We start from the raw sequence: 19,641 nt of genomic DNA, 5'->3' as shown, positions 1-19,641 counted from the left end.
TTGGAAAACAAATACAATATAAAATATAAATAATAATAAAAATTATATGCACGCGGTATACCACGGGTTAAATTCTAGTTATTTGTTAAGATGTATATCAGTTTGTAAGGAAATGATGTATATATTTATAACATTACAAATAATAATTTTAAATTGTGATATTTATTAAAATAGTAAAAGTTTATTATAAATAGAATATTATAAAGGTAAGTCCTTAATGCACAAGGCACCATCACACCCGGGATCGAGTCCCGGCTCTTACGAATGTAGGAATTTGGCTAATGGGCCGGCCAGTTGTGGCCCATAATGCAGAAATGTTGAAAAAAAAAAAAAAATAGAATATTATATCAGCAAATATACTTGGATTTTTCAACGCCTTTAGTAAGAAAATCTTTTACCGCATAAAAAAACGTATTGGGCCTTGGACCTGATTTTTAAAACTGGCCATCGCAATTGACCAGAGCCCAAAGGTCTCTGTTTCGGACCTGGTTTTTCCAAAGATGGACTCTCTCTCGTCTCTCCCATTAATATGTGATTTTTACAGTGAGAGAGAGAACACAGCACAAATCAAAAGCCCTAACTCTGTTGTTGTTCCTAAAGACGACGACGACGACTGAGGCAGAGGTCTTTTCTCTCTCTCGTTCTCGTCTTCGTCTTCCTCTTCCTCTTGATATTCTCGTTTTTCTTTTTCTGGAGTTTCGTTGGTTCTTAACCTGTAATAAAAGACGGATATTTTCGTATAAAGTTCGTAGGCTACAAATCTCTGAATAATCGAATCAACTCTTAGTTCCTGGAATTCTTTGAGCTTGAAACTAGGAATTTATCAGAATAGACTAAACTTGAAACTTAGAAAACTTGAGAATTTGTGGTGTTTTCGGGGTTTGTAAAAATTGGTTCCGTCCATGACTCACCTCTTGCTTCGTCTGTCTTCTTTAGCTTTTGAGTTTGCTGTGGTATAAAGAATTTTTATAATATTGGGATGATGAAACTGAAAATGGTGATTTTTTTAGCAGTTGAGATCATACAAGAGCAAGCAATTTGCAACTCATGGATCCTATGGAGTCGTCTAGTGAACAGGTGATTACTTCATCTCTGTCACTCTAATGTCACTTATACTGATTTAGAGGGTATTATTAGCCTAATTTACTGTAAAAATAACTCAAGATAGCCTGTGAAACTGAAGTTGTTTAATTGGTGTTTATTAATTTGAAAGGACACTGTTGAAGAGAGTCAGAAGCTGGTTGACTCATTGGACAAGCTTCGTGTTAGTGCTGGGAGTTCATCTTCTAGTTTCAAGAAGAAGCCTGTCATTATCATTGTTGTTGGAATGGCAGGTATATTATATTGACTAATGCTCTTGAAACATTCACTATGTTGGTTTCTGAGTTTCTTGTTAATGGGAGGTTTTTGTTGGTCATGTGCTCAGGTAGTGGAAAAACAAGCTTCCTTCATCGTTTGGTCTGCCATACCTTTGATTCAAAGAGCCGTGGCTATGTGGTGAACCTTGATCCTGCTGTTATGTCTCTACCATTTGGTGCCAACATCGATATAAGAGACACTGTCAAGTACAAGGAAGTTATGAAGCAGTACAATTTGGGGCCTAATGGTGGAATTCTCACTTCACTCAACTTGTTTGCTACTAAATTCGACGAGGTAAATAATGCCTCCAGAATTGGTCCGAATTATGATTCCAGTCTCACTTGATGGTGGTTCTCTCAGTTTTCCTTCTCTTGATTGCTCTGTCTTTGTTTGCTACTTGTTTTAGGTCGTCTCTGTGATTGAGAAACGTGCGGACCAGCTTGATTATGTCCTTGTTGATACTCCTGGTCAGATTGAAATCTTTACATGGTCTGCTTCTGGGGCTATTATCACTGAATCTTTCGCTTCGACCTTCCCCACTGTTGTCACTTATGTGGTTGATACTCCGCGTTCTACAAGCCCAATCACTTTTATGAGTAACATGCTCTATGCTTGTAGCATTCTCTACAAGACTCGGTTGCCTCTCATCTTGGCTTTCAACAAAACCGATGTTGCAGATCACAAGTTTGCTTTAGAGGTTATCTTTCTTTAACTGTCTACTTTCTTTTTTTTTATTGTTGTTATACTCTCTCTAATCATGTGGTATCGGGTTTCGTTTAAGCAGTGGATGGAAGATTTTGAGGTGTTCCAAGCAGCAATACAGACTGATAATTCATACACGTCCACCTTAGCTAACAGTCTCTCCCTTTCACTCTATGAGTTCTACCGGAATATAAGATCTGTTGGTGTTTCTGCAATCTCTGGTGCTGGAATGGATGATTTCTTCAAAGCCATTGAAGCAAGTTCTCAGGAGTACATGGATACTTACAAGTAATGATACTCTTCTCTTCAGTTCACCCTCTTTTGTCTGCAAGTTCTATGCTTATGATTTGAGTTTTACTTCAGGGCTGATCTTGACAAGAGAATGTCGGAGAAGGAGCAGTTGGAAGAAGAACGAAAGAAACATGAAATGGAGAAACTAAGAAAGGATATGGAGAGTTCTCAGGGAGGGACTGTGGTTTTAAACACTGGTCTGAAAGATAAAGATGCAACAGAGAAGATGATGCTAGAAGAGTCTGATGAGGACTTTCAAGTTGAAGATGACAGTGATGATGATGATGCCATAGATGAGGATGATGAAGATGAAGAGATGCATCGTTACTACCTATGAATAAAACTCAGAGACCAAATCTTTCAGACTTTGTCAATTCGCTTTAACTGGCTTTGTTTGCGTCGTTTCCTTTTGTTGTCCAGTTGTGTAGTTGAACAAAAGAACCGAATCTCTTTGTGAGACATTGTCTAATGATCGATCCAATGACTAAAACTTATGTAAACTAGAACTTTTGAAGACTTTTGTATACACAATTTGCGTTCATATGCACAAGGGGGAAACAGACTTGTATCAGACATGAAAAAAAGACAGAAAACTAAGGAAAAATCAGAACCAACACTCTCGTTTCCACATTATCCACAACTACAAAGGTCACTAGTGGATGCCCTTTTAACTACAAACGTCAAGGTGCGTGTGGCTGATTTTGTAGAAGATGAAGATTCAGTCTTGGTGGATTTCATCAAAAGGCACATGAGCAAACCTCACATCTTCTGGCCGTGCAATCACCACAGGTTCATCGGCGAACAGGGCTTTGAGGAAAGATGGAGTTTTCAAAGGATGCCGAGCCGTCATTCGTGGATACACAAACGCCAAGAAGTAGTATGCATGACCTGCTATCATTCCCTGTAGGTTGGATATAAAGCTTAAGGATGAGGATATACAGAGAGAGAGAGAGGGATTACAAAATGGTTGAAACTGAATTAGGAGAGATTAAGTACCAGAAAATCCCCCCATGCACTTGCACCAACAAGGATAGAGAATCCAAGAAGCACCTGCAATTTCAGAAATTGGGGAAGGCCAATAAAATTATTGATCTACTTAGGGAACTTCGAGAAGAAAATACAAAAGTCCAACTCACCCATGGTAAATAAGCTGCTGTGAAAGTGAAAAGACCAAGGAAACTCATGTGGATGTAAGGATTTTGTTTACTCCATACATAGACCTACAGAACAGATGAAAACTGTCAAAGATGGTTTTGAGATGAATATGAATCCATTAGTGAATTAGTTTGGAAATAGAAAGATAGAAGTTACCATCATGAAAGTCAATGAATTGCTGAGGAAGATGATTTTGGAGAATGAAACGGACAAATAAGGTATCATTCCACCAACGAGAACAATACCAGTTAGAACAGTTGCCCCAAACAAGAGCATGTAAAGGAAATCAGCAGTCTTTCCCCTGAAGGAGTTTTCTTCGAGGAGTTTGCAGTATCTAGCAAGAAAGAACATATGGAACAAAAAGTCCAAATCTGCAAAAGATTGATAGAAAAAAAAAGCAAGTCAAATTATAACTGACAATTACAAAGGAAACGAATCCATACAGGAAGCATTATAGTCCTACTGTTCTCCTAGAGATGTCAAAGGTCTTAATAAGAAAATCAGGGAGCATTATCAATCGAACAAAGACTCAAAAGCATATCAACAAGTCAAAGCTAGACCTTATCTGTAGCTCGAAGAAACATAACTATGGAAAAAAATAGAAACGGGCATTTCAACTTATTAGAATATGACACTTCTACAAAGTACAAAGTAAAACTTGAGTTCAGACAGAACTATGAATTCAGCTACAGAAAGAAACCACCCATGTATTAGGAACAAAGATCCTAATACTCCAGGGAAGACGGCTTCATACTAATTATGTATCGAACTCAAGAGTTGAAGGATAAATTACCCATCTTTCGGAAATAAAGAAAATTTGTAACGAGGCGCCAGAACTGGTACTGCTTCACCACAAGGGTAGGATTAAGGTAGAGATTATAAGGAGATATAATCTGCAAAAACGTTCCACAAAACGTTAACAAAATACGAACATGAACCATCATATAACACCACATCACTCAGCTCTAAAATTAAACCATTATCCACCCCCAAATCCAACAAAGGGCGACCTTTCACATCAAAAACGAAACCATCACACATATAGAACACAAAGACTCAATTTTTTTTTTTAAAACAAACCCTAATCAGAGCAGAACGAGCTAGAAAAAACTTTAAAACCTCGAGGGAACAACCGACGGTGGTGACTACAGCGGCCGTGAGATACGACCGGGTTATAATCGGCATCTGTTTGTACCATTCTTCTACAGCTTGAGCCATTATCCCCTCCTCGTCCTCCCTACCTCACAATCACACCTTGATTCGATTTCAATCACACAGGAACAATTTAACGACACAAACCCAAATCGAATCGGATAAAAGCGTATACGTTGAAACGAAATCACCTCTCTACGTTAAAATTGAATTAACGAAAGCGACTCTCTCGTAATAAAGCTTTGCTCTTTTTTCGTTTTTCTTTTCCGAGATGTTTATCTGTTGTGTGACAATAGCTCAACGAATAAAACAGCGCGTAGTTTACACGAACCAATCAAAAATAAGTTCCTGACGCAAGCGTCTTTACTAAGTTTAATAAACAATCGTGACGTTTCCAAATTTGTTAAACGGCATGACGTTCATACTGAATAGATCAAAGTGGCAAGCTTTTCCAATTTTTTGTTTTACTTGATAGACCTAGTCGTCGTCTCTCAAAATTTCAAATTCAAAAACTCAATTTGAACAACGGCATCTTTCTCTCTCTCTCTCTAACGGATCTCCGATACTTGTTCACCGATGAGTGAAAACGAACCGCCATGCGATTCACCGGTGCGGTCACGTAATCCTCCGCCGTCGTCGTCGTTACTAAATGACATATCTAATTTCAAAACGCCGCGGCGTTCGTCCGTTGTGAATTCGGGTTTCAGTAAATCTCCGTATCCGCATGTCTTCACTGCATCTAAGCAAACCCCAAAATCGTCTTCTTCTAACCTCCGCCGTCCTTCCATGGTTCCTTCCCGGTCTAAGGTCGCGGTTTCGTCGAGGCGGCTTAGGGCGTTCGAACTTCAGCAATCGCAGTCTTCACGCAAGGCTGAGTTGACGAAAGAGAAGAGTCTTAGATCTCTTGCGAAATCGCTTACTGTTTGGCTCAATTTCTTGTTTGAGAACCCGGAGAGTTGCGGTTGCGCTCCGTTCGAAGAGGGATCTGGTGTTGGTAGCGTAGGGAATATAGGTAAGGGGAAGAGAGATAGTGGCGAGGGTAATAGTAAAGGTGTGGGAGTGGATACAATGTGGCGAAGCCCTAAAAGGCTTAGGAATTTAGGTTGGTGTGGTGAGAAAGGTTCAGAGATTGGCTCTTTTTTGACTGGTTCCAAGTATTCCACGCTGAGGGACTCTTTAAGAGATGTTTGTAGTTTTGATGATTTGAAGCAAAGAATGCAATTTCACTTGAGTTTGGGAAGTTGCAAGGAGATTTTTGATGTGATGACTCGTGTTACCAAGGTAAAAGCATTTATAAAGACTGTGTTTTTTGCTTTGGGTTGTGTTGGCTTTTCTTTTGTTTAGGGTAGTTAACTTGGTTCAATCTTATTGTTCTTGTTTCAGAATATTGATGAAGGGAGGATAAAAATGAAACCACAATGCCCTCTTGTAACTGATTTTGGACTCAAGGAGAAGGCTATCAAGGCACTGATGTGCTATAACCAAGTTTGGCTTCGTTTAGGGTTATATATCATCTTTGGCGGTGATTCCTTTATGTCTGACTGTGAAGTTAACTCAGATCAAGAAACGGCGTTCTTGAAGATGGTAATTAATAAGCAATTCTTCTCCCATGATGGCCTTGTTAAAGCCTATGCCTATAACAAGATGGTTGAGGGTTTATACAGACCAGGGTACTATGAAGCCCTTGGAACCGTGATTTTGAAGAGGATTCTGTTGCTCGTCCTTGTGATTGATAGAGCTAAATCTCAGAGCTGCCTTTCACTCAAGTATGGCATTGATGGAATAGATGGTGGCTCACCCCTCATGTTCTCGGAGAAATCTAGCATAAAGTCTAGCCACCAACTTATATCTGGTATTTTCTAAGATTTTGCTGTTTAGTTTGTCAGTTTCCTTTACGCTCTCATGTTTTCTGCAGCTAATTTTCTATCTTCTGCTTTGAACATAGAATTCTTGTCCTCTGATGTAATGCATGGAGAAGGGAATCTCCTAGCACATCTAGTGATTATAGGGTACAAAATACCTTATCAGCAGGTAATTTTTAGTTAAGAGTCAATGCAATGCCTTAAATGACATCTCGTTTGCTAAATGCTAAGTGTATGATGTATCACTAACTTCAATAACTGGAATGGATCTTGCAGTCTCCTCTAGTTGAATATGAATTTAAAGTGAGAGAACTGTTTGGTGACCTCCAAGATGGCGTGCGGCTCTGCAGAGCCATTCAACTACTTCTTCATGATCCATCCATTCTCATGGTTTGTCTATAAATTGAATTTTAATCCAGAACTTTCAGTTATTTCTTATTTAGGGAGTAAGTTTTATCGTATGAGGCTTTTGATCCAACAGAAAATGGTAGTTCCGTCCGACAATCGAAAGAAGAACTTGGCCAATTGTAGAATTTCACTTCAATATCTAAAGAAGGATGCTGGTGTTTCGTTAAAAGACAGCGAAGGAATGATGATAACTGAAGAAGATGTTGCAGATGGTGACAGAGAGCTCACTATTTCGCTGCTATGGAACATCTTTGTACATTTGCAGGTAAGTGTCTCTTGTTATTCTTTGCCCAATTTTTTGGTGGATTGCTGCACGTGTCGTCGGATTTTCATTGGTTATGTATTCTCTTTGAACTGGACAGCTGCCTCTTCTGATCAATGGGAGACTCTTGACGGAGGAAATCCACAAAGTCCAAGGGCTGGAAAAGGTAAGGCTAAGGCTCGCTTGATTTCCTTGGTTCTGGTAGTTCTTTCCAGTTTCTAGCCATTGTTCGTTATTTTGAATCTCTATGGTGACACTTCTTAACTAGAAGACTCTTAATCAGTTCTTATTGGTGACACTTCTCAAGTTACACTATTTTTCTCTCTCTTCAATTAGTTCTCTTTTGGGTTTCTTTTCAGAATAATCAAATTACCATGTCTACTCCTCTGGAAATGCTCTTGAACTGGATCAAGGTAGCTTATTATATCAGCGTATTCTTATTACTTCCTTACTATTATATTCTTAGCAGGGTTTTTTCACTTCCATAACTAACCATGTACAATACTTGCATGTCTTGCATTCTTCATTCAGTCAATTACCAGGAAGAATGACTTCAAGTTAGAAAGCTTTGCTTCATTGGTTGATGGAAAGGGGATATGGTTCTTGCTTGACTACTATTTTCGTCAAGAAGTTTGCTGTCCTTGTTTTCACAAAGAGGTATGAAATCCGGTTCAATGCATTGAAGTTTACCTAGGCCATTTCTCCTCATGTATCTTATAATACAAACAATGCTATATTTTCTGAATAAATATATATATTCAGGATTCTGGTGGTCAAAAAGGCCCTCAATCAGTAATGTCCGATACTGATTACCATGATGCAGTGCAAAATTTCATACTGTCGCAAAAGTTGACAGCACTTTTGGGAAGTTTTCCTGAGGTAATAATTTCAGCCTGTGAATGTCTAGTTGTTATTCTCAAGTTTATTATAAAGAAAAACAAGATTACAAGAGATATGAAAATGTTACGACGTTGCCCGTTGATGCTTTTCCACTAGAAGATTTGCTTCAGTTAGGCTAACATAATATATATGTTTGGCGTCACAATTGTACTATCAATTTCCTGACAACAATTTTTATCTCTATAGGTTCTACAGATTGGTGACCTACTGGAACATAATGCAGTAGTCAGCAACCAAAGTGTGATTATACTGTTGGCTTTCCTATCATCAAAGCTGATCGTCAAGGAGAATTTGGTATTGCTCTATTACCACAAAATGTAGCTTTCGTTGTTTACTTTATGGATGGCAGTTAGATTTTCTAGTTACAGGTTATCTGAAAAATTCCTTCTTTCCTCAGGAGCAACTGAACTTTCATAAGTTACTGTGCTCGAGCTGTCAAGCTTAGGAGAAGAGATATTCATGCATCAGTCTCAGCAGCTCTGAAGAAGTTAAAAATGAGGAACCGGACATAGAAAATGGAGAAGGTTCCCATTCATCTCTTTCTTGCATTCTCAAAGTATTTTGATGAACTGAGGAACTGGACCTGATTATATTGATGTTTGCAAGTCTATCAGTGGTTTGCAGTCTGTATATCTCCTTTTATTATGTTTTTCGTTTCTGATAGTTGTCACCCTAGTTCTTATAGAGTCTCAAGCTTCTTACAATTGGTTGAATGAAGCAAGTATGCGTGGTGATAATAGATATGTATGACTGGAATTGATGTCAAATGTGTGATGCTATTGTAGATGCTACTAAAAAGTTCCAGGCAATCAAAGCCTGGTGGCAGGATATGGCCAGCCAAAACCAATATTCTGTTGGAAAAACTAATAGCTATACTCTGCAAAACTCCTTGTCTACCAAATGCATTAAAGATTCCCAACGAGGTAATTCAAGTTCAATAGCTATTTTTCTCAACTAAGCCTGCTTTCGATATGCATCTCCTTTTTATGATCTAACTCTTGTAGATGGCACTTGATTGTATCATTATATTTGATTTTGTATTTATTTATAGATTTTCTGTTTCTTGGTAGTTGGTCAAAAGAGTATTGAATATTGGAATCTACCCATTATTTGATTTCAACATACCTCTTTCTTACAGAAATCGCAGTAGTGGTCATACAATCGAATCTTAGGGGACTTCATGCACGCCGAAACTTTAAAAAGAAGATGAGAGCAATCTGCTTCTTACAAGCTGCTGTTCGGACATGGTTGTCAGTGAAACATATAACAGTTCTTGAAAAATTAACTGTTGATGAAGTGACATTACATTTATCAGGTAATTATTTGTTTTTGTGAATTCATTACCATTGACAGATCAAAAAGTTACTCCCTGATGAAAGTTTTGTTATTCCTGCAGAAAGATCGTTCAACTTAAAACCTGTAGCTAGATATGTCAAGTTCATTGTGGAACGAAGTCGCTTCATCAAGTTGAGAAAATCCGTTTCTGTCATTCAAAAAGCTGTAAGGAGATATCAGAGCAACCTTCATCATAAGCTGAAAGCAGCATTACAAATTCAACTAGCTTGGAGGAGCTATAAAGAAAAAGTTCTCTCTTCTATAACCATCCAATCTTATGTCCGTGGATGGATCACACGCAGAATGAATTGGACGTACAAGTTTTCTTCCATACTTATTCAAGTAAGTTTATTTAGGTCGTCTGATGTTTTGCTTATGGAACTGGCCATTATCCAGTTCTCAGTTGATCATTAAGTCTTATCTATAGAAAAGTTGTAGTTTTTTGTTACCAGCTGCTTGTCCTAATATTGTTTCATCAACCAGCTTTCGTTTCCTCTTTGTCTCTTCTTTTTGTCTGCCTTTGATGTTTCATTTTCCTGTCTCATTAGCCTTTCTGTTTGTTTGATTGAGGTCTCTTAATTTTAAGCTCTTCTTACATAAAACCACAGCGAGAATCCGTATCTCTGATTTCTACTTCAGTGTGTTCCCTACTTTATTAACTTCCTGCATCTAACTGTAGAGATACTGCCGTGGTTGGTTGGCGAGAAGGAAGTTTTATCTTCAGAGAGAAGCAATAATTTGCATGCAGAGTACTATCCGAAAATTTAACTGCATGGTGGCATTTTATCGTTACAAGCATGTAGCCACGGAGGTTCAGCGGCTCGTTAGAGGACAAATTGTTCGAAGCAGGCTTCAAGGTGATTAAGCTGATTGCATATATGTTTTTCTGGATGGAAATATCCTTTCTTCAGTATACTGGTTACTCAAACTGAATTATCGCAGGAGCTTCTTCTCTCTATCCAAAAATTGACGAAGGCACTTCAAGACTTCCACAACACAGCGTTGGGATGACAAAACTGCTACATTCTGTCATTAAAGTGCAGCGTTGGTGGAGGTTTCTTCTCCATTCACAGAAAATGAGAAGAAAATCAGCAGTCTTAATACAGAGTCATATTCGAGGTCTACTTGCCAGGCGAAGAACTTATGTGGAAAGACATTACATTGTCATGATTCAAGTAAGATATGGCCTAAGCTAACTTTCATCTAATTTCCTTCACTTTCAGTAAAAATGAGCTTTCTTTCTAGCTAAAATTAACAAGTTTCATTTACCCTTGAATCTCTCAGTCACACTGGAGAGGTTACCTCACACGCAAAGCCTCAAAGGCTCAAGTTCTGGATCTGAGAGTAAGAATGCAAACTTCTGCAGCAAACATAGATGACAGGAAACGGTTGATAAACAAGCTTCTTTCTGCGCTTTCGGAACTACTGATCATGAAAAAGGTCCACAACATTCTTCACATTTGTGAAACGTTGGGTTAGTTTCTCAGCTTCCTTTGTTTACGTACAGAACCATGTGCAACAGACTATAACATGTTTCCTCTACAGATTCGGCAACAAAATACTCTGAAAAATGTTGTGAAGAGCTTGTGAAAGCTGGAGCTATAGACAAGTTGCTAACAATGATCCGGTCTGCAAGCAGAAGCATCCCTGATCAAGAAGTTTCAAAATATGCACTATCAACTTTGAGTCACCTTGCTCGTTATCCACAAATGGCAGATGAGCTAATTGATACAAAAGGATCCATTCAAACAATCTTCTGGGAACTACTCAGGTCGTCATTTTGTACTCAAATGTCAAATCTTCTCTTTAAGATTAGAGTTCATCTTTTCTCACTTTGGCACTGTTTTTTTCCTTTTCAGAAACAAAGAAGAAGCATATTTCATTGCATCAGACGTTCTGAAGAAGATATGCAACTGCCATAAAGGTGTAGAAGCAGTTCGAAAACTTCCTGCATTGGTAAAACGGTTACACACCTTAGTTGAGGAGCTAACACGTAAGGCAAACATGGAGAAACGGTTGGTTTTTTTTTTCTTTCCCGCTTTATTGTCTAATTGACTTGAATGTTCACTCAAATCCAAATAAGAAAGCATGAATCAAACATGCCTTAATTGAAATATATTGTGTGCGATTTCAGGAACGTTAAGGGTCAGACTGATAAAGATAAGAGTGAGAGAAGATTAAAAGAAGCTACTGAGCTTCTAAAGCTTATTATAACCAGAAGATGATTAAGTTGGTTTGGTTTCAGACTCGCTTGTGTTTTTGTTGTTTGGCGTGCATTGATCAGTGCACTAACCCAACTCTTCTCTGTTTAGTTTGAATCTGTAATTACTTTTTAGATTTAATGAAGAAACTGTGCTGATCTCAGAACTTGACATGACAGCTTCTTCTTCAGCATCATTTCTTTTGTCTATATGTCTATTGTAAGAGATTAATGATTCATGTTTTATATGACTTTCACAAGAATCGGATTTCAGAAGATTCATGAAGAAAATGTGATTTCCACTAGTCTAATATGAAAAATTAAAAAAAAATTGGACTTTACAATTACGAGAACGATCCGAAAGCTATAGATTTGGTTTAACAATGTGAACAGACTACAGAATATAGCAATTGTGACACTTTGAGATATGCGAACTTGTGATCCGTTCTGATCAAGAAGTTTCAATCATTTCATTTGCCTTTCCCCACTGTTCTTTCTGATCCTCTTGAGGAGTGGGTCTTTACTGCCAGACATATGGAGACACTAGAGTGAGGTTTCCTCGTTGTCATATGCAAACTGGTACAAATGCAAAGACAAATGTGTATGAGTATTCTCCAATAGTTAACGAGATCATCCATACTTGTTTATCACAACTTTCCATATTAACAAATAGTAATTCATCAAAATTTCCAATTCTCAGTTAATCATTCTTGAAATTTACAATTGTCTACCATTAATTAATAAAAATATACAAAAAATCAATGTTTGTGATACAAATGGAGTAATAATGTAAGATTTCCAATATCATGCTTGAAAGGTGACAAATGGCACTTTATTCTTTTGACATTTGTGCACAAAACATGTTTGATGAAGTAATGTTACTTACATGAATCCAGATCTGAAAATGACATTCATCAATATAAGTATAAGGTGATATATGATTAATTGTCTCAACCATATGAAAAGATATTAATAGTCTTTAAATGAGTGAAAATGATACATGTTTAACGATTGGAAATAATCGTGATTAATATCTATATTTTGCTAGATTATGAAATTAAAGACGATATATGGTTTGACTGTGTGTGATTCAACGTTTGCAATGGGTAGGGCACTTGAGGGTATAATTAAAAGCCTTTAATATGTGTTTATGCATGCAAAACAATGAAATCTTATCTCCATTGACTAAAACAAATATTAATAGAATTTGAAAAGATTCCAAAGAGTAATCAAATACTCCACCTGATTCTCTACATGCTTTAACAGCTTTTAATTTCTCCTTATTATTCATAAAGAATTGAAATGTATAATTACTATATGTATATATATATATATGTTATGCAACAGCAAATAAATATAAGAATATTGATTTCAACCCCAAACTAACTAGTGGTAGCACAATCCAAGTTGAAATAACTTAGATTTAAAGTGGTAAAAGACTATGAGTGAAATATAAATTGTTACCAATTGATTTGAAGTAATCATGAAACTTAACATGCTATATTCATTATTAATTATAACTTTTTTTTTGGTAATTAAGACTCTCTTTGTATTACTTTAAGTGATGTTTTAACCACTTTTTGTTCTATTTTAAATGATGCTTTTTATACATAAGGAGTATGTTGTTATAAAAGGTTGCTTTGTTTATTACTTTTAAATAGTAAGCAACATATACTATTAAAAAAAAAGAAGAAGAATGTGTTGTCACGAACTAAGAAGCTTAATCATTGACTTACTCCAACCCAAATAAGGTATGAATGATTAAGCTTCTTAGTTCGTGATATGATTTATTTCTCTACATCTAAGTAAAAGATATGTTGAAATATGTATAACTATGTTGGCCTCGAATTGACAAAAAGCCATGCTCGTTGAAGCTAGACGACGGGCTTTATAGTATTTGGTTCGGATCCAGAAGCTTGAACTCTGATGTGTCTAATTTCTTAGTTTTTCCTCCTTCACAATAGTTTTTTTTTTTGTCAATAAATTTTAAGTTCGTAACAAAAATGACAAATAGGAACAAAAAAGAAGAATTTTTCTTCATTACCAAAGTTTATTATAATTTTAGAAATTAAACGTAGATTTATATTATGAGTAGGAGGAATGTAAAAAAGTAGCATCTCACGAATCATAGAATAGATTCTTTCATTTGAGATAAAGTGGTCCGATGAATGATTATTTGGAGGAATCAGCACCAGCGAATTTGAGAGCGACACTGTTAACGCAGTGACGTTGGTCGGTAGGAGTAGAGTAGCCTTCGCCTTTGAAACAATGGCCAAGATGTCCATCACATACTGCACATGTTATCTCCATTCTTCTTCCACCCATACCTTCTGGCTATATTACATTAACATAACCAAAAAAATAAAGCCAAATTTTATTTTAGATTATAATATTTATATACATATGGATTCAAATAATTAAACTATAGAGAAAAGTCAAATAATTATTACAGTTTGTTTAATAGCACCGGGGATAGCATCAAAGAAAGCCGGCCAGCCACAACCGGAGTCGAACTTAGTGGTGGATTTGTAAATAGCAGATCCACAACCAGCACAACTATAAGTTCCTTCGTCAAACTTTTTCACAAACTCTCCTTTGCCTCGTTTACTAAAATCACAAAACAAAACCATTACAACATGTTAAGGTAACAAACTTACAATGCAAGTAAGCCGAATATTAAGATACCTAGCTAGAGGGCTTACTCTGTGGCTCTTTCTCTGAGAACTTTAAACTGGTCAGGAGACAAGATCGCACGCCACTCGTCGTCATTAGCTGGAAGTGGTGCTGCCATGATGGGAATAGGATTTGCTTATGTAATGATGCTTGAGAGATTAATCAAAGAGGAAGTGATTAGCTTTTGAGTGATTGTGATTCAACATGGAAATGGGTTGGGGGTATAAATAGGCATAGACAAGAATAGTATATCTCAGAGAGACAGGAGAATCGTCCAAAGATACTATACTACACAAATAATAATAATTTAAGTAATTACAGCTAATTAACGCAATAGACCTAGATCTAAAATGATAATGAGGAGAAAGCGAGAGAGAGGGAAAAATTTAAAATACCGAGGTAGTGCATGTGGACCTTTTGACTCGGTTTGATCACGATGCTAATACATTTATTTCATTTTTTAATGATATTGATCACATTTTTCTCCTCTTAAAATTATGGCTCCTCGTTTAATTGTCAAAAACAAATAAAACTATGGTTCTTTGAATCTTCCAAGTCTTTTGCTGAACAGATTTAAACGTGGAGTTACGAGCATTTTTATGTGTCATGAGAAAACATTATTGTCTTCTCTCCATGATTATACCATTTATAAACAGTAAGACTCAAACAAGTTGAGCAAAGCGTAACTAAATAGTCTATATTGGAAGATGGAGAATTAGAGATCCACCTAAATTGATGGTTGAGATGACAAAGTTGAAATTTGAAAATTTAAAAGATATGATATTTAAAAAAAAAATTAAAAGATTATTGATTAATGTTAATATTTGTCTTTGTTCTTCTAGTTTAGGAAATTTAGAGATCAGCTCTTTATAGAAAAGAATGTAAGTTATAATATTATTTTTACAATAATCAGTAATAATTCATCAATTTATGGATCTCTAAAGTTCTGATTATTTACTTATGTTTAAATTGGAGATCCATAAATTGAACTAAACTAGAATTAAAAGTCATAGAATGAAGGCCATTTGACCATTTATGTGAAGTTTCACAATTATATCATGCAGAGAATTATATCAATGAATTTAGATAAGACATGAGTTTGGTGTGGGAAATTTTGGATTTGGATGAAAGAAAAACTCATATAAGTATATAATAAGTAATGTCGATATTTTTTTAATGATACTTTCAACTTTTTCTGCATACTATTGTTTTTCTTTATAGTTGTGGGGTAAAGTTCCATTAGAATGCAACAGTAACTACGTCCAAGTGGAAGTGGTTATAGCTTTTGTCTTAACTTTAAGTGAGTGTATTTTTAAGAGAAGGTGGTGGATTAGTTTAATTATATCTCTTATTTATATATTCGGATTAAGCGTTGTATTTTGGATTAATAGAGTAAACAAAAGACAAGTTGACAAAAAAAAAAGATATAATTTGAAGACCAATGATTCAACATCTATTACATTGAGATTGTGACAATAATTGTTAATAGTTATCTATAATCACTAAAAACAAAGCTTGCCAACTGTTAACTTATGGAGCCTAATCTCTCGGATTCGTCTCCTGTTCTGGCGTGAAATACATTGATCGAACGTTGGATTATACAACATGTCTGAGAAACCCATTTCATATTTTGGACTGTGTAGTTATATGCTCATTTTTCATAAAGTGTATCCTTATATTTAAACCTCATTGATCAATTTGTATCTATGTGTCACGAGAAAGCGAAATGAGGGGGAAAAAAGAAGATCTCTAACCAGTAAATATCGTTCGCCCTAATATTTCTTTCTCAGATACTATTATCGAGGCGCCGCAACCACCAAATCTCCTCGACGCCGGTAGAGCTCCGGCTCGCCGGCGTCGGGGTTTCTCAGTTCTATCAAGCTCTTCCGTTCTCTACTGCATCTTTTGGTACTCTTTTTCATGGTCTCTTGTTTTTTCCGGAGTCCCCTCCAGGTTTTGGATCTCAACTCCGAACATGCTTCAGCTTCTTTCTCCCCTTCCCTTGCCTCAATTTCTGGTGAATCGTCTCGTTGTGCTTGCTCCTTCGTGGTCCCAACCACGAGATGTTCCCTCTGAGACCCCTGAACGCCCCAATTGCCTCGGTTTCCACCGGTCTTACCGCCTCCTATCGATGTCAACCGCAACAAATCTCCGCTCCTTGGAATCTTTTCCCCTCACCAAGTGGTTTGCTTGGCTGCAGCTGGACGGGAGCTCTGTTTTGACAATGGAGCCGACGAAAACTTTGACGGTGAAACTTACATCCTTGGTGCTCTCTAACACACCATTGATTCCACTCTGGTCCAGGTTCGATTCTCACTCTCTACCTAAATCCTTGGCTTTTAGGATAGCTTGGTCAAATGTGTTGCCCCTGAACTGGAAGATGTTTAGATCCGCTAAAGCTGTTTTGAACCCAACCCGTTTAGACCTGTGTGTCACCTGTTTGTTTGGGTGTACTCAACAAGAAGTTTCTGAGAGTAGAATCTACATCCTCAGAACCGGTTGTGATAAAGCTAGTTCAAGCTCAAAATCTTTAGTATCGAGTTCCTCTACTTGGTCAAGTCGGGGTCTCCTCGGTAGTAGAGTCTCGATCTCTTCTGATTGGCTTGATATCTATTTGTGTCGAGGAAAGTTGTTTACTTTGGTATGGAGGACTGCATTGTAGAGCTATATTTCTAACCTTGACCCGTCTCTTTGGCGATTTATGATACTTGCATCTGTTGCTTCTACTTGCTGCATATCACCAAACCCTCAACTCCTTCAGCCTCAACGTATAGCCAGGCTTAAAATCGGTATTATGGTTCCACCTCTTCGGAACGGGAATTACCGATGTTTAGCCATTTTGATCTATCCATCTTTTCCTTGCTTTAAGCTCTCCAATCTGCATATCATCTACTTATTGAAGTTCCCTCACTTAGGCTTGAAGAGTAGTGGCATTATGATCACCATTCCAAGGAGTAGTGATTACCAAAACCTCTTCAAGTTTCTCCCTTGCAACCTTATAACCGTAATCACCCTTGCAGTGATCGGTATTCAGAGCACTTTCAACCCTGCTCACACCTTTGGCAAAGCACTACTTCGTGTAGACCTTCTCAGCTCGATGAGATCCTCAGCTTTGACTGTTTCATCGCCATACAGTCTTCGAATCAAGACAGTGGCCACCTTCCCTTCCAATGTTTTCTTCATGGAAGCTGCATTGATATGGCTTGATCTCACAGGCTCCAGCTTGCTATCCAGCACTTGGTCCATAGCTCTCAAGACCCTTATATCTTTTGCTACTATCTATCCTTGTACTCTCTTTGCTTTTGAATTTGGGGTATGCCCTCTTATATTATCTACGCTACTCTACCTGTTATGCATGCTACTTGTTCTTTAATGAAATGGAAGCATATGTTTTGTTAAAAAAAGAGGGGAAAAAAGAAGAAATCCCAAAATCGATTATAATGAAATCTGACAGCCTCTTCTATCATCACAGCTTAATTCGTGTTAGATTTCTTAGTATGTCTATTGTCACAGATTCTTAAGTAAATGGATGGTGTAACCGTGTAATATGTTGGCAAAAAAGAATAAAAAAAAGAGAGTTTTTTTATTTTTTTCTCTAATTTTTTTTTGTAGTAAACAAAGTTTATTATCATTATAGAGCGTACATTGGACGAAAATTTATGATAATATCACACGAGTAGGAATGTAAACTAGCAAGCGTCTCATGGTCATGGACTGATTCTTTTGATTTCATGAGATAATCTGGTTCTATGAATGGTTATAATTATTGGGAGGAATCAGCAGAGGCGAATTTGAGAGAGACACTGTTAACGCAGTGACGCACGTTGGTAGGAGTATCGTAGCCTTCTCCTTTGAAAACATGGCCTAGATGTCCATCACAAACTGCACATGTTATCTCCATTCTTCTTCCATTTACGCCTTCTGGCTATATATATACATCAACAAACCAAAAAAAAAACAAACATCAAAGTTAATTTAATTATAATTAATCTTTTAATTATGGGTTTAAATGGTTTGCCGATTGGCTATAAATGTCCATATTATATCTTTGCCACTTCATTAATGGTTTAATATAAAAAAATGTAAAATCACCAAAAAAAAAAGCATAGAGAAGAGTCAATTTTTAATTACAGTTTGTTTAATAGCACCGGGGATGGCGTCGAAGAACGCCGGCCAGCCGCAACCGGAGTCGAACTTAGTGGTTGACTTGTAAAGAGCAGTTCCACAACCAGCACAACTATAAGTCCCTTCGTCAAACTTTTTCACAAACTCTCCTTTGCCTCGTTTACTAAAATCACAAAACCATAACAACGTGTTAAGGTAACTACTTACGTACTACGCAAGTAAGCCGATCGACAATTAAAATACCTAGCTAGAGGACTTACTCTGTGCCTCTTAGTCTGAGAACCCTAAACTGCTCAGGAGACAGAACCGCACGCCACTCCTCGTCTTCTTTCTGGACAAAACCAGTTGTTGGAACTTCTGCTGCCATGACAGGAATTGGATTTGCTTATGTAATGATGTTTGAGAGATATCAAAGAGGAAGTGATTATAGCTTTTGTTCGAAGTTTTGTTCAAAAGACTTGTTTTAATTGTGATATAACATTTATGATGATTGGAGGTATAAATAGGGATAGACAAACGAAAGAGCTCAGGAGAATCGTCCAAATTAAAGGAACTATTCTAAACAAATAATAATAATAATTTATGTGTGAATGAATATGCAATAGATTTAAAAATAACAGCAACGAAAGTGGGTAGGGGAGGTATTGCTGATGCGAATACATTTTTAAGTTTTATTCTTTTTGTTGGTCACGTTTATTATCTTATAAAACTTTGGGTCGTTGAAATGTCATAAGTTATAACATAAATAAAACTATGGCTCGTAGAAATGTCAAAGTCTTTCGTTGAACAGATTACAAAAAAGAAAAATAGTTAAGAACATTGTTTGGTTTGTGTTCATCATAGATTACGACAACTTCATTACTTTTTCTTCTCTCCATGATTAAAAAAAAGTTATAGACTTTGAAATAAGCAACTTCGGTCTATAAGAAAAAACCAAAGTTCATATTAAAAAACAAATTAAAATTTATAGTGTTAGTGTTTTCAATAAAGAAAATGCAGCTTAAATATGCATTTAGAAGCGTATGCTTCTTTTTTTGTTATATTTTTGTTGTAAGGGTTTACTAGTTTATGTTATCATCATAATTTATATATACGCAAATAAAATTTAAAGTTCCATGGCCAATAGGGTGTGTTGGTTGACCACAGTAAAGAAAGACTTAGACAAGATCAAACTGTAATTAAATACTCAATCTCTGTTTTAAAGGGATTTTGTACAT

At 36.7% G+C, this 19,641-nt stretch overlaps 4 protein-coding genes and 1 pseudogene across 8 annotated transcripts; 2 read left to right on the top strand and 3 right to left on the bottom strand.

The window, feature by feature from the left end:
* The first annotated feature begins 514 nt into the window (after nt 1-514).
* On the top strand, nt 515-2,852 carry LOC104718143 (GPN-loop GTPase QQT2). Of its 4 annotated transcripts, none has more exons than XM_010435821.3 (7): nt 515-624; nt 1,014-1,077; nt 1,214-1,334; nt 1,427-1,653; nt 1,766-2,056; nt 2,144-2,349; nt 2,425-2,852. In XM_010435821.3, exons 2-7 carry the CDS (start codon nt 1,048-1,050, stop codon nt 2,687-2,689), a joined length of 1,140 nt encoding a protein of 379 aa, XP_010434123.1. In that variant the 5' UTR covers nt 515-624; nt 1,014-1,047; the 3' UTR covers nt 2,690-2,852. The 4 variants fall into 4 exon arrangements, with proteins under 4 accessions (XP_010434123.1, XP_019086795.1, XP_087325848.1 ...); XM_019231250.2 differs by having other exon boundaries at nt 528-624; nt 1,011-1,077; XM_087469722.1 differs by having other exon boundaries at nt 552-744; nt 1,011-1,077.
* Nucleotides 2,834-4,950, bottom strand: LOC104718145 (derlin-2.1). Its single transcript, XM_010435823.3, has 6 exons — nt 4,627-4,950; nt 4,301-4,400; nt 3,664-3,878; nt 3,489-3,572; nt 3,349-3,402; nt 2,834-3,253 (listed from the first exon to the last, which is right to left on the bottom strand). Exons 1-6 carry the CDS (start codon nt 4,723-4,725, stop codon nt 3,071-3,073), a joined length of 735 nt encoding a protein of 244 aa, XP_010434125.1. The 5' UTR covers nt 4,726-4,950; the 3' UTR covers nt 2,834-3,070.
* Nucleotides 4,951-5,160: 210 nt separating this feature from the next.
* On the top strand, nt 5,161-11,917 carry LOC147935912 (uncharacterized; annotated as a pseudogene). The gene is made up of 20 exons (XR_015568839.1): nt 5,161-5,940; nt 6,043-6,511; nt 6,605-6,690; nt 6,798-6,911; nt 7,003-7,194; nt 7,292-7,357; nt 7,551-7,604; nt 7,723-7,848; nt 7,954-8,070; nt 8,278-8,385; nt 8,489-8,615; nt 8,877-9,014; nt 9,230-9,406; nt 9,488-9,768; nt 10,106-10,283; nt 10,369-10,601; nt 10,711-10,900; nt 10,972-11,197; nt 11,286-11,441; nt 11,561-11,917. The product of XR_015568839.1 is annotated as an uncharacterized LOC147935912 (transcript).
* Nucleotides 11,918-13,637: 1,720 nt separating this feature from the next.
* Nucleotides 13,638-14,657, bottom strand: LOC104718141 (peptide methionine sulfoxide reductase B8-like). The gene is made up of 3 exons (XM_010435819.3): nt 14,329-14,657; nt 14,077-14,233; nt 13,638-13,960 (listed from the first exon to the last, which is right to left on the bottom strand). Exons 1-3 carry the CDS (start codon nt 14,415-14,417, stop codon nt 13,799-13,801), a joined length of 408 nt encoding a protein of 135 aa, XP_010434121.1. The 5' UTR covers nt 14,418-14,657; the 3' UTR covers nt 13,638-13,798.
* Nucleotides 14,658-17,863: 3,206 nt separating this feature from the next.
* Nucleotides 17,864-19,084, bottom strand: LOC104718140 (peptide methionine sulfoxide reductase B8-like). The gene is made up of 3 exons (XM_010435817.2): nt 18,685-19,084; nt 18,431-18,587; nt 17,864-18,224 (listed from the first exon to the last, which is right to left on the bottom strand). The coding sequence occupies exons 1-3, from the start codon at nt 18,789-18,791 to the stop codon at nt 18,063-18,065; spliced, it is 426 nt and encodes a 141-aa protein (XP_010434119.1). The 5' UTR covers nt 18,792-19,084; the 3' UTR covers nt 17,864-18,062.
* Between the last annotated feature and the right edge of the window lie 557 nt (nt 19,085-19,641).

The sequence above is a fragment of the Camelina sativa genome, chromosome 10 (assembly GCF_030686135.1).
Source record: "Camelina sativa cultivar CO46 ecotype springtype chromosome 10, ASM3068613v1".
Classification (NCBI taxonomy): domain Eukaryota; kingdom Viridiplantae; phylum Streptophyta; class Magnoliopsida; order Brassicales; family Brassicaceae; genus Camelina; species Camelina sativa.
The sequence above is the reverse complement of the archived record's forward strand: the minus strand, read 5'-3'. Positions and strand labels throughout refer to the sequence as shown.